The sequence below is a fragment of the Silurus aristotelis genome (assembly GCF_946808225.1).
Source record: "Silurus aristotelis genome assembly, chromosome: 1".
NCBI lineage: Eukaryota > Metazoa > Chordata > Actinopteri > Siluriformes > Siluridae > Silurus > Silurus aristotelis.
This window is the reverse complement of record NC_139574.1, coordinates 39347933-39361988: the sequence shown is the minus strand read 5'-3', so window position 1 is coordinate 39361988 and position 14056 is coordinate 39347933. Positions and strand designations below refer to the sequence as shown.

The 14056-nt window shown below is 38.4% G+C and overlaps 2 protein-coding genes across 9 annotated transcripts in view; one reads left to right on the top strand and one right to left on the bottom strand.

Annotated features, from left to right (window-relative positions):
• The window catches only part of LOC310724584 (uncharacterized protein), a 171319-nt gene that overhangs the window by 49352 nt on the left and 107911 nt on the right, over window positions 1–14056 (top strand). For 5 of the 7 annotated variants that reach the window (XM_083538831.1, XM_083538833.1, XM_083538832.1 and 2 more), the window contains exon 3: window positions 12279–13019. In XM_083538831.1, the coding sequence (XP_083394957.1) occupies window positions 12543–13019 (477 nt within the window). In that variant the 5' untranslated portion in view covers window positions 12279–12542. Of the gene's footprint in view, window positions 1–12278; window positions 13216–13304; window positions 13404–14056 lie in introns of all 7 variants that reach the window. The other 2 variants (XM_083538837.1, XM_083538836.1) reach the window with 1 other exon arrangement.
• Window positions 1–14056, bottom strand: part of LOC310725056 (eukaryotic translation initiation factor 4 gamma 3-like) — a 136570-nt gene that overhangs the window by 63395 nt on the left and 59119 nt on the right. The gene's annotated exons all lie outside the window — the stretch shown is intronic.

Sequence of the window (14056 nt, the reverse complement as noted above, 5' to 3'; positions counted from 1 at the left end):
CTCACTACTCTCACCACAAATCACAAATATCATCCGCAAACATTATAGTCCACGGAGACTCCTGTATGACCTCGTCCTTCAACCAGTCCATCACCACTGCAAACACGAAAGGGCTTAGAGCCAATCCTAGATGCAGTCTAACCTTCACCTTAAACCAGTCTGTTGTTTCTACTGCACACTTCACTGCTGTCACACTGCACCACCCTCACATACTTCTCTGACACACCAGACTTTCTCATACAATACCACAACTCCTCTCTCCACCCTGTCATATACTTTCTCTAAACACTTTCTCATTAAGTGCATTAAGATGCTGGAGATCTTTCACATCTGTGTGTGGTCTTCTGAGGAAGCTGCATTTTACTCAGTAATGTCAGCAGCAGTAATAAACTCATTTGCATGGCTAAAACTATTATTAGGCAAAACCTGGGAACATTTGAGTCAGTGAGTTTTCTAATATTTTTCCACTGAGATTTTGAGAGAGATGTTTTTATTTATGCACATTGGACATCAACCTTCTCAGCAGCAGGTTCCATAGTGTAGTGGTCATCACGTCTGCTTTACACGCAGAAGGTCCTGGGTTCGAGCCCCAGTGGAGCCATGCCCTTGGCCCTTTTCTTCTCATTTTGGAATGCTTTTTCTCCATTTCTGTTACAAGCACAATGCAGAAACATGCTAAACGTTTTATTTATTTCCAGGATTAAGTAACAATTTGTGAGTAATATATAAACCTCACTCATGTTTACAACCTGCATGGTCCCACTGGGAGTTAAACCTTATGTGTGTAAAGCAGATGTGTTTTTTGTCCTCATTTGTTATTCGTATTTTAGATATTCTTTAAGCACTATTACTCAACATTTAATTAGGAGATTTTATTCTTGTTTTTATTGTTTTTTATTCTGTAAACTACTCGAAATTATAAAGCATCATCAGTGGTTGCTTCTAATCAAAATATAGTAAATATATTCTCCCGGTAAATTAACATGTCTGCAGATTTGTTTTACGGCATCGCTTCTTAATTTTGCCGTTTCTATTCGGAGAAATAAAATTTTTCCATCGGTTTGGTGTGAAATCTAGCAGTAAATCTTACAGTAGCTACCATGAGCCCTATCGACCGTTGCTATGGTGAAGACACCAGCTGAAACTTATTGCGGACACGCCACCGATTCTCTTTTAATGATATCGTCATCTTTTCTTAACACAAACACCAAATTGTGCTTTATATTTCAACTATACGAAGTTATGACCATCAGTTTGAACTGTTTTTGTTTTGAGTGTGAGAAAAAGGTTTTTTTTGTGGGATCAGTTGTGGATTAATAAATGCAAATGTATCAAGATGAAAGAACTTTTAACTATAAAATCCAATTCTTTACTTTTATGTAATTATAATAATTAATATCACATTTATTTTTTTTGGAATGTGATTATGCAAAGGATTTTTGGAAAGAAATGTGTTGGATTGTTTTCTTTGTTTACAACAAAATTTGAAAGATGGATAGAAATATAATTAGCGAGATAGATTAACAGAGTTTGTGAGAAATAGACAGAGAAAATTATATGGAGAGAAAATTATAAAGAGAGAGAGAGAGAGAGAGAGAGAGAGAGAGAGATCCTAAAAGTGCCTTTGGGTTCTATAAATCAGGTGTAGTTGGATTTGGACAGGTGACTCGATTGACAGGATTTGCAAATATTGTTTTTATTAGCCAACAGGGTACAGGTGGATATTGGGCTACTGTTGGCTGAAGGAGGAGAAGGAGAGGAGGAAGACGTCTACAGAGACATCAAAGAAAGGAGAAGTGGAGAAGAGTGGAGGTTTGGGTGGGTTCTTTAAATGTTGGTACTATAACTGGTAAAGGGAGAGAGATAGCTGATATGATGGAGAGGAGAAAGGTAGATATGTTGTGTGTTCAGGAGATTAAGTGGAAAGGGAGTAAGACCAGGAACATTGGAGGTGTTTAAACTGTTCTATCATAGTGTGGATGGAAAGAGAAATGGTGTAGGGGTGATTCTGAAGGAAGTGTACAGTAAGAGTGTAGTGGAGGTGAAGAGAGTTTCTGATAGGGTGATGAACGTGAAGCTGGAAGTTAAAGGGATGATGATAAATGTCATCAGTGCTTATGCTCCACAGGTGGGCTGTGAGCTGGAGGAGAATTAAAAATTCTGGAGTGAGTTAGATGAAGTGGTAGATGGTGTACCTAGGAATGAAAGATTGGTGATTGGGGCAGACTTTAATGGGCATGTAGGTGAAGGGAACAAAGGTGATGAGGAGGTGATGGGCAGGTATGGCCTGAAGGAGAGGAATGTGGAAGGGCAGATGGTGGTAGATTTTGCTAAAAGGATGGAAATGGCAGTGGTGAACACGTATTTTAAGATGAAGGAGGATCATAGAGTGACATATAAGAGTGGAGGAAGGTGCACACAGGTGGATTATGTTCTATGCAGGAGATGCAACCTGAAGGAGATTAGAGACTGTAAAGTGTTGGCAGGAGACAGTGTAGCTAGACAGCATCGGATGGAGTTCTGTATGATGGTTTTGGAGGTGAATAATAAGAGGAGGAGAGTGAGGAAAGAAAAAAAGAAAAAGATGTTGGAAACTAAAGGAAGAAGACTGTAGTATGAGATTCTGGGAAGAGGTCAGACAGGCGCTCAGTGGTGAAGAGGTGCTGGATGATTGGCCAACTACTGAGGTACTTGGTGTAACATCTGGAAAGAGAAGCAAAGAAAAGAGTAACAAAGGAAAGAAATGTGGTGGTGGAATGAGGAAGTGCAGAAAAGCATACAGAGAAAGAGGTTGGAGAAACAGGATTTGGATGGACAAAGAGATGAGCAAAGTAGGCAGGAGTGCAAGAAGATAAAGCAGCAGGTGAAGAGGGATGTGGTGAAAGCCAAGGAAAAGGCATATGATGAGCTGTAGGAGAAGTTGGACACTAAGAAAGGAGAAAAGTATTTGTATCGATTTGCCAGGCAGAGGGACCGAGCTGGGAAGGATGTGCTGCAAGTTAGAGCAATAAAGGATGGAGATGGAAATGTGTTGACTAGTGAGGAGAGTGTGGTGAGAAGATGGAGGGAGTATTTTGAGCAGCTGATGAATGAAGAAAATGAGAGAGAGAAGGTTGAATGATGTGGAGATGATGAAGTGGATAGGATTAGTAAGGAGAAAGTGAAAGCAGCGATTAAGAGGATGAAGAGTGGAAAGTCGGTAGGACCAGATGACATGGAGATGTTTAGAAGAGATTTCAGTGGAGTTTTTAACAAGAATGTTTAACAGGATTTTGGAAGGTGAGAGGATGCCTGAGGAATGGAGAAGGAGTGTGCTGGTACTGATCTTTAAGAATAAGGGAGATGTGCAGACCTGCAGTAACTACAGGGGAATTAAGTTGATCAGTCACATCATGAAGTTATAGGAAAGAGTGGAAGCCAGGCTTAGAGAAGAGGTGACCATCTGTGAGCAACAGAATAGTTTCATGCTGAGGAAGAGCACCTCAGATGCCTTATTTGCTTTGAGAATGTTGATGGAGAAGTATAGAGAAGGTGAGAAGCAGTTGCATTGTGAGTTTGTGGATTGTAGAGGACAGAGTAGTATGGAGACGAATGATCCCCTAATGGGAGCAGCCAAAAAAAGAAGAAGAAGAAGTAGTTATGTGTAGAAATATTAGTTGTATTGTTATTACTGACACATTCAGGGGTGTAGCCATCATTTCAAAATTGAGAGGAACAGAAGAGTTAAATGTGATAATAATAAAATGGGTATAATTGACAGGGTTTATTTTCTCTTACTCCTTTTAGACTGGGCCTTGAAAACGTGAACACAGGAATTTACATTGTTAAATGTAAATGTCCCCCAAATCCCCCAGGTATTCTACACCAGATCAAATGACCCCTGACCCACACAATAATGCAGTGCTGCACACTAAGTTACCCTTCATCTGATAAAACTTAAACTAGACATGGATTATAATGAAGTTAGCTCACCCTGTTTAGCAATTCTAATTTCACAATCTCTTTTTTCCAGTTTATACACACACACACATATATACTTAGTAAACGATAACACAAGTGAACACAACATGCAGTTTTTAAATGAAGGTTTTTATTGTTAAGGGAAAACAAAATCCAAAACTACATGACCCTGTGTGAAAAAGTGTTTGCCCCCTAAACCTAATAACTGGTTGGACCGCCCTTAGCAGCAACAACTGCAACCAGGCGTTTGTGATAACTTGCGATGAGTCTGTTGCAGCGCTGAGGAGGAATTTTGGTCACTCATCTATGCAGAATTGTTGTAATTCAGACACATTGGAGAGTTTTTGAGCACGAACCGCCTTTTAAGGTCACATCATCTCAATAGAATTCAGGTCAGGTAAGTATGTTGGTATGATGTTTTTTTTTCTGAAATGCAGTTACTTTTACACCAGACGTAATGGGACACACACCTTCCAAAAGATGTTTTCTGGCAAAACGGAGACGAGTCTTTATGTTCTTTTTGCTCAGCAGCTTTTTTCATCTTAGAATTTTGCCATGTAGACCATTTTTTCACAGTCTTTTTCTTATGGTGGAGTCATGAACACTGACCTTAAATATTGTGTGTGTTTTGTTTCTATTATTAAAACGTTGGACTTCATTTAAATTTAACTAAGAAATAAAATCCACATGATAAAATATTGGAAAAATTAGGAAAAATGAAATAAAAATAAAGGTTAAAAAGTATAAAATAAAAAATTATATTTATTTATTTTAATAACACCATTCAGTTTGATCAATTAAGTTAAAAAAAGATTTGGTTCAGTAATTTTGACTCCTTTGAATCAGTTCAAGTAACTCAGTTCAAAAGAGTTAAATAATAAAGTCCAGAAGAGTCGGTTCACTGGTTTCCACTATTTCCACTATCATACGACACTCAGTCACATGACGCTAATTAAACAGTTCCTCATCGTCATTATCGCACAATATGAACAGTTCAGACTCATATACACGTTACTGATCAACCAACACACATCTTTACCTTTTAATACCACAAAACTCACCAGAATCCCATTGTTCAAGATCTGAGTTTGCATTTTCTCTCACACAATGACATCAGTACACATCTAATTCCATATACAACCATTTTTACACATTACAAACTGTGTACTCACCAAAATCCAAAGAAATAAACACGTAGGTATGTATTTTATCCTCTTTGACTTTATTTTCTTGCCCTGAATTATGCTGCTGCTCATCATACATTCTTATAGGAAAACCAAGGACCAATTAACATCTGTTTACAGGCTCCATTTGGCCCTGGGACCAGATTTTGGATCCCTCTGAGATAACTAGAGTGCTCATGGAGAAGTTATTTCCAAATCTCCCAAAACACACTGAATTTGAAGATGAATTCAATTTTTCGAACTAAAAGTCTCAGCAATGAAGTCAGTCGATGTCAGTGAGATGTGCTCCTGCTGAAGTAGAGCAGTTCATGCTGAAACCCCTGCAACAGCTGGAGCTCTGTTCTTTATTAAACTCCACCATTTATAACTTCACCTCTAAAACACAATGAAGTTTCAATACTGTAATGTTCATTTGTTGCTGGTTTCAGGAAAACATTCAATTTAATTTTCTTATTTCATGCGTGTGTATCACAATCACTTCACATAAAATTACAATAATTACAATCCAGACCACTCAAAATCATTTACATTGTAGGACGGAGTCTTTATTTTTATTTGTAAATTATTATTATTATATCTAAATATCACTGTAATCACTCTAATCACATGACCTGCTTTACACATGAGTCCCAAAGCACTTAAAGCACCAACAATAAAATAATATTATTTTAATACAAAATTACCTTCAAATATCAATCTAGAAAAATGGCCCTGAATCCTGTATGTACACAAAACAGACAAATGAAGCTCATTTAAAATGCTTTCACTTAATCTACATTCTGTTTATATGAAGTGTTTCCACAGTTTGCATGTTAATTGGCTGGATGGAGCATTTAAGCATTATGCATTTTATGTGAATTTATGAACCACATCTGGCTGGAAAAGACAAGTGTCCAAATACTTTTGACCACACAGTGTGTATCGGCTGAAAACAGCAGTTTCGGATTCGTGTTTCCACTGGGATTCAACTCTGAAATATTACTTTTGATTTTTATTATATGAAATATGGTATATTATATATTTGATATTTGTTTGGACTTTTCTTTCCTCAGCATCACTTGGATTTTCCTCCTGTAGCTCCGAGAGATGCCGTGTTCCAGGTGGAGGATGAAGACCCTCTGCCGGGATGAAGCGAACTGTACGACCCCTGGAACGGTGAGTTTCTGAGCTTTATGGATTTTATTTTCTTTAAAACACAGAGTTTATCATTTATTATTATTATAATTATTATTATTGAGAAACAAATCACCCATAAAATCCCCAAACAGGTGGAAAGGTGATGAGGACCATCGGTACCGGAGTGAAGAGGGGAAAAGAGATGTTCCTCATTTTATGTTTACTCCTGATCATTAGCATAAAGATCACAGACTTGCAGGAAAAAGTGGATACATTTGTCTAAAATAAATATATATAAGGGTGATGAAGGAAAAGTCAAATGAAGTTTGTCACTTTTTTATTTCTTGTCATTATTTGTTGTCCTCCCCATGTGCTGCTGTACACAGGTGAACAGAGACGTCCATTCCACACCAAACTTTTTACAGAAATCACCAAATCTTGATTTTATTACTGCTGAGATGATTTTATAGGAGTTTAGTTTCTTATTTTAATACCAATATAAAAAATCGCATACATATTATGGTGTAGTCGTGGACCAGTTGAGAAAACACTAAGTGCTTGTAAAAAGACTGGCGGCAGATCAAAATCAATCACATCTTTTATTAATGTTTTTTCTTTTTTAAATACATTTTTGGACTTGAATGTTTTCTAAAAAAAATATGTATTACAGTTAATTTACCTTGTAATTAATTTACCAGATTATTTTATTCTTATGATAATTTCTTACTTACAAACGTCTTGATAAGTAGATGATTATAATTGAAAGATAAACAGAGACTATAAATACTACCATGTGTTTAAGTAAAACATCTGTTTGTGTTCAGAGAAGGTAAGTATAATGAATAATCTAAGGGAAATTAAATAAAGTCTTGTTAAAAGTGCAGTGTTGTCAGGAAACAGAAGGAAGCGAGGCCAGGTAGCATGAATGAATGATTTATTTTCTAATAGCTCATAACACACATCTGACACGCGCTAATCACGTGTTCTCTCATTCTCTATTTTCAATGCACTTCTACTCCCCCTAATGGTCACTTTAAGTATAACAACAACAGGTCCCTAAATGCAGTACTAACTAATTAAACCTAAAATTAAACCCCATAATTTTTTTATCAAAATCACATTCCAAACTGCAAACACGTGTTTTCTAATAAATAATATAATTCTTAATATTTTAATACCCTACTGTGTCTAAACAGAGGAGCGCTATAGGAACTCGTGTAGGGTTTACAATCACACACCACTTCGCTTGTCTTTACACCACCCGTTTTCAGCTTCCGTGTCTGCGTTTGAATCATTGAAGCCCAGCCTCTTTTGTGACGTCGGTATCTCTGATAGCGCCCTCAACTGGCTTTTATTGTCATGACAACTTTGTTGTGGTGCTGTTCAACACAAACATTTACTGACCACAGCAATGAAGCGCAAACAAACAGCTGAAATGTTTTTAATTGTTTTTAGTGATAAGCGTCAATGTTTTGAACAATCCGCTCTCCAAGACACCAAAAAAGATTTTTCAGCCAGAAAGAGCGACTTTCAGAAGAAAGAAGGAGAAATAATGACAGATAATAAGACGGGTAACAGCTTTTATTTTGTAGATACATTTAATGTTGCCAAGTGCAGAGATAAAAAAGGCAACATCAGAAGGCCAATGAATGCCTACATGGTTTGGGCGAGGAAACAGAGGCCCATCTTTTCCAAGGCCAATCCAAATAGCAGCTCTGCAGAGATCAGCATGCAGCTTGGGATCCAGTGGAACAAACTGAGTGAAGAACAGAAGAAACCCTACTACACTGAATCATGGAGGCTTAAACAGGAACACGAACAGTTGTTTCCTGGTAGGTGAACTTCCTTTATGGACAAATGGCAAAATAACAAAACAAACACATCAATTCTGACACTTTTATTGTTTTTATGTCGCCTCTTACTCTTTAAATTCTTCTTTTCTATCATGTAGATTGGGTTTATAAACCGCTTCCAAAGAAGGGAAGGAGAAAAGGCAGTTTTCAGAGTAGTGACTCACAGAGGAGACCTGATCATCAACCAAACCACCACATAGTCATGAACATGCCAGAAGAAGTACCAGTCCATGACCTCGTGCCTGAAGTTAGTGATCAGTTCCCCGGCCTTAGCCACCAAGAACTGCTGTCTCCTAAAGACTTCTGCTTTGATCCTCCTCTTTTCCCTTCTGTTTCTGAGTCGACTTTCTGCCAGACCAAGTGAGTTAGTAAACTGCATTGGAACAGTTTCAGAAGAATGACATGCAAATGAAGTTTTACTCTGCATCTTAAATAATCACCATAATCGCCACTCATTTACTTTAATATGCAGCTAAAATTGTGCACTTCTGTTTACAGCACCTGCTATGGGTCTGAGTGTACAAGCAGTGAGGTTCAGCTCGAGGACGAGGAGGAAATCACTTTGCTCAACAACGACATCTTTTCCATTTTAAATGAGGATTGTGACTTTTTTAACCAGTCTGAAGCCATGAATCATACTGAAGACCCCCACAACAGCACAGAGATCCTGGATTCTGTACCAGCCTTTGATGTCGACAGCTTCGAGGATCTGTTGAAGAAACTTGAAGAGATGGAAAATGATTCAGGAATAGAGGAAGATGGTGAAATACGAACGTTTCATGTACCTTAGTGTGCATGTTGTTTCACCATCTTAATTTTTTTATTTTATTTAAATAAATAAAGATTTTGAATTTCAATCATGTCTAATGTCTCTTCATCACAGAGAGCATTCAATGATGGTATTTTTTTTCTTGAAATCCACTTTAGTAAAGTCAGTGATGTTTGATGTCCTTAAAGAAAAGGAATTTGACAGAAACTGAAGTTGAGGTATTTTCTTGCAGCTTTAGTGCTTTGTTCATTTTGAGCTCTGAAAGCAATATAGCTGACAGTTAATGTGGGGCAGAACCTGATTCACTTAAACATCTGTACTTTATAATTAATCACATGGATTGGCACAAGAAAGTGGATGATCTTTCAGCAGTCATTCTGACAGGGTTAACACTGGATTCACCTCACAACACCTGAACACTACTGCTGGATGGAGCAGCGGGTGCGTGCACGAGCGGCGGTTGGTGAATGGAGGGTGGAGCCGGGGGGAAACGAGCGGTGAGAAGCAGATCTGTGGCTGATGGGACTAATCAGTGTGTGTTCCTGTCTGATGAACTGTTCTGTATTGGTCCTGTTTACTTCAATAGTAAGGAATGTAGACCTGAGATCCTGATTATTGGTCTTTTATTACCCATCAGGCAGTGGTTTTTAACCTTTTTTGAGGCGTGACTCATTGTTTACATGAAGAAAACATGCCCCAAGATGCCCCAAGAAATTGCAGTTTAGACACAGAAGCTTTGTGTATGTGAGGATCCTCTATAATTATTTGGAGAAAGAGTCTGGTGTCATTATGCCATGGCTTGGGAAGTCGGGATGTTGTTAATAAATGTGAACTGATTTAATGTCATACAGTGTGTCTGTGTTCTACATTACAGTGGGGTCTGAGGTTCGGTTCCCAGCGCGTTGTTTCCTTACATTTTTTTAACCAGGGCCCAAAATCTTTCCACTGATCTCTCACACATTTAGAAAGTGATCTATGCAGAGCTGAACATCTCACCATGAATGATGAACAACCTCATGCATAATTTTCTTTTTCCCCCTCTTCTATTTGCTTCAATTTTTATTTAAGCATACAATACAATACGATACAATACAATACAATACAATACAATACAGGTGTAAACCTACCTGTCATGATGAGTGTATTGGAGAGTGTATTTGTAAATTATCTGCTAGGTGGCTGTAGTGGCACACTCACTGGTAAGCTGTGGAACAGGGGTCAACTACGGTGGCCGAGAAGTGCAAAACAGATTAACAAATCCGAAAACAAAATAACAAATCCGAAAACACAAGTCAGACAAACCGGAAAATGTAGGTATAGTTTGTGAATGTAAACTTACCGATCATTGGACAAGACACCTGTCAGTCAAGATATACAGGTGAATGACAGGTGTCTTCTCCAATGATTGATAACTTTCCATTCACAAACGATACCTACCTTTTCCGGTTTGTCTGACTTGTTGCTGTGTTTTCGGATTTGTTAATGTGTTTCGTGCAACGATTCAGACAAACCGGAAAAGGTAGGTATAGTTTTGTTTCCTTTGCAGACTTTCCTGAAGCCCCTAAATTAATAATGGTCATAGTGACATTGGTAACATTGCATTAATGTTATAATATCTGATAGCCATTAGAGGGCACTCTCGTGCTGCATGTGGGTGTGTTTGCAGTGTGCAGAGTAAACGAGTAAAAAACGCTGTGCAGTCATGTCTCCTGTTCTTTCTGCGCATGCTCCGAACTTAATGGGATAATATGTGTTTTATATCATAATGATGCAAACAACATTATTTACATTCATCACATCACTGTGCTGGAAAACAATACAAATTAAATAAAAAAGAAGAAAAAGTGTAGAAGAAGAAAAGCGGGACAAAGACAGAGGTAATGAGATGTAATGAATGGTGATGATCATATAAATAAACTCAGTTTAGTAAAAGTTTGTGAACAAACTTTATATTGGTCCAGTTTTTAAAGTTTATTCTAAAAGTTATAAATAGTGTAATAAGTGGACAAGAAATATGAGTTGTTCATGTCACACAGATTTTTTATTTATTTTTTTATTTCAATTCAGTGTCATTACAAAATAGGTTTAAATTTGTAGAGATTTTATTTGGACAAACATATCGGACAAAAGAAATCAGCAACATATATTGGTCATCCTGTATCAGTCGACCTCTAGGTGTGAGTTTAAATGATATGCTCAGTTGTATGTATGAGATAATTGTAGTCTGGACGGTGAGACGCCACTAAGCGTTAATATTATAATAATTACACTGATCTATTAGAGACGCTTATCAGAAAAGTCCGAATCAAATCCACTCACAAGTGCAGCAGATTCATGTGATGTGAAATAAAGTCCTAATGGCAGCAGCATTATACAGTCATATATATATTTCTATAAAAGAGCTCTGATACGGATTTCAGTCTTTAAGAAGAACATCTTCAGAGGGGTTTTTCTCGTCCTGGTATCATAAGTGTAGATAAACATAGGTTGTGTTTAATTGACAGCCCTGATGAAGTCTGATGACCTGAAGAGGGTGGAGCTGAGACTTCAGACAGCAGACGGACTTCTGAGGAGGAACATCAGCATCACACGAGAGGTTAGAGGTCACCCAACCTGTAATTAATCCTGGAGGAATTAAGTGTGATTAGAGAGATAGTGATTTAAATGTGTTAATGCAGCTGTGTGTGTGTGTGTGTGTGTGTGTGTGTGTGTGTGTGTGTGTGTGTGTTACTGCAGTTATGATAATAATAATAAGAATTATAAGTATTTTGGGGGCTGTTATGAATTGTTCAGATCTTCTCTCTACCTCTCCTTTATTAGTGTAGTTACTGATAGAAAAAGTGAAAATCTTTTTAAAACAACTTTCATGCAAAACATCTTGTGGCTTCATTAGATGAGATTTGCCTCTGGTTTGAGATTTTACTCAACTTATGTTTTTGCTGAACTTTTTCAACACTTAAAAGCCAAAAAAAAATCATTGACACTTTTCTTTCATGTGAACAAGCTTTTTTTTTTCACAAGACTTTGTCTTACACTTCCAGTGACTGTAGCTGAAGCAGAAAGAAGCTTTTTAAAACTGAAACTAATCAAATGATACCTGAGATCCACCATGTCACAAGAGCACCTCAGCAGCCTCGCTGTCATAAACATCAACCATACAAGTGCTGGTCAGATTTGCAACGATGATGTAATTGATGACTTTGCAACAAACAAAGCAAGAAAGATCTGTTTTTAGGAAAATGACTTTGTAGTGAAAAATGTATTTAATTTGTTTGTTGTGTGAATTGCCAATTTATTATTATTTATTTTCATATTGTATTTATGTATTTATTTGTAAATGTATTTACTGTAAAGATAAAGTAAGTGCAGATTGTTGTTAGTTATTTATCTTTTTAGGTGGCAGCAGGATGGGAGCAGGTCATGACGTGGAAAGGAGACTCTCTGCTTGCAGGCTTCCTGTGACGTAGCTTCCTGTGTTTGACTGTGTTTTTAAACAAACTTTACTATTTATCTCTCTTTTTTTCCTCTTTCAATAATCCTAAATTGTTTTTGTCTTCCTGTTTTGTGCCTGTAGTTAGTTAACTCGACTATCACTAGTGTTCATTCCCTCTCACTTTATCACATCTCTGTATCTTAACTCTATCTGCTATTATAAGCACTATGCCGGCTGTGTGTCTGCCTTTGAGCACAGGTGAGGACTCGTTCGATGCCCAGCTGCGAGAGCGGAAAGCGGCGCTGGAAACATCCCGGGCGTACGGTTACTCGTCCCAGGTAAATTTCCGGGTTGAATCTAACGCTCCCAGCACCTCAACTCCGTGTGTTTCTCTGCCCAGGTCCAGCGCACCTACAACGCGGCCCGCCCAGGTATCGTTCACTCCGGCACCGGTGCACCACGGACCCTGGATGCTGCAGCAGCGGAAGACACGAGCCAAGCCCCGGTCGAGGACGTCTCCCCCACCACCACCACAGGCCTTCGAGATCTCGACCGAGAACCGCTTCGCCCCTCTCCACGAGACGGAACGTCATACTGTGATTCTTGGAGATTCCATCGTCCGGCATGTCCGCGCTACCGGAGACAAAGGTAAGGTGCACACTCGCTGTTTTCCTGGTGCTCGTGTTCTCGATGTCGCTGCGCAGGTACCCGCAATCCTGAACGAGAACTTCGCAGCGGTTGTTCTTCATGCCGGAACGAACGACACCCGGCTGAGGCAAACGGAGATCTTAAAGAGGGATTTCAGGATCCTGGTGGAGACGGTACGCAGCACATCACCCACAACGAGGATCATAGTGTCAGGACCTCTTCCCACTTACCAGCGAGGGGCTGAGAAGTTTAGTAGACTCTTTGCACTAAATGAATGGTTACAGTCATGGTGTCGAGAACATAAACTTCTCTTTATTAATAACTGAAACTGTTTCTGGAAGCGTCCGAGGTTCTTCCGCCCTGATGGCCTGCACCCCAGCAGAGTTGGAGCAGCAGTGCTATCAGATAACATCTCTAGGATACTTCACACCATCTGACTGGTAAGACATCAGGAAATTTACGACTATGAGAACATTTATACAACAAACTAAATAGTTACAAGTTCACACACAGTCCAGTTTATAGAAACCGTATCTATTCCTCATGTAGTAAAACCAAGAATTAAATACACAAGATCCAGAAATAATCTTTTTGCAGTTAAAACTGAAAAATGCCAGATAAGCAAACACCAAAAAGTTCTAAAGTTTGGTCTTTTAAACATCAGATCACTTGCACCCAAAGCATTGATTGTAAATGAGATGATCACAATGATAAAGTGCTGCTTGTAGGAGATTTTAATATTCATGTAGATGATGTAAACGATGCTCTAGGATTATCATTTGTCGACTTATTAAACTCTTTTGGGGTTAAACAAAACATCACCAGACCAACTCATCGTTTTAACCACACACTAGACTTAATTATATCTCACGGAGCAGACGTCACTGATATAGATATTTTACCTCAGAATGATGACATCACAGACCATTACCTCATACTGTACACACTACCGGTAGAGCAGATTAGCCATGTTTCACCACGTTATCGACTTGGTAGGACTATTGTTCAGACCACTAGGGACAGATTCATAAATAACCTGCCTGATTTATCTCAATTTCTCACTAAACCCATAACTGCTAATAATCTTGATGAA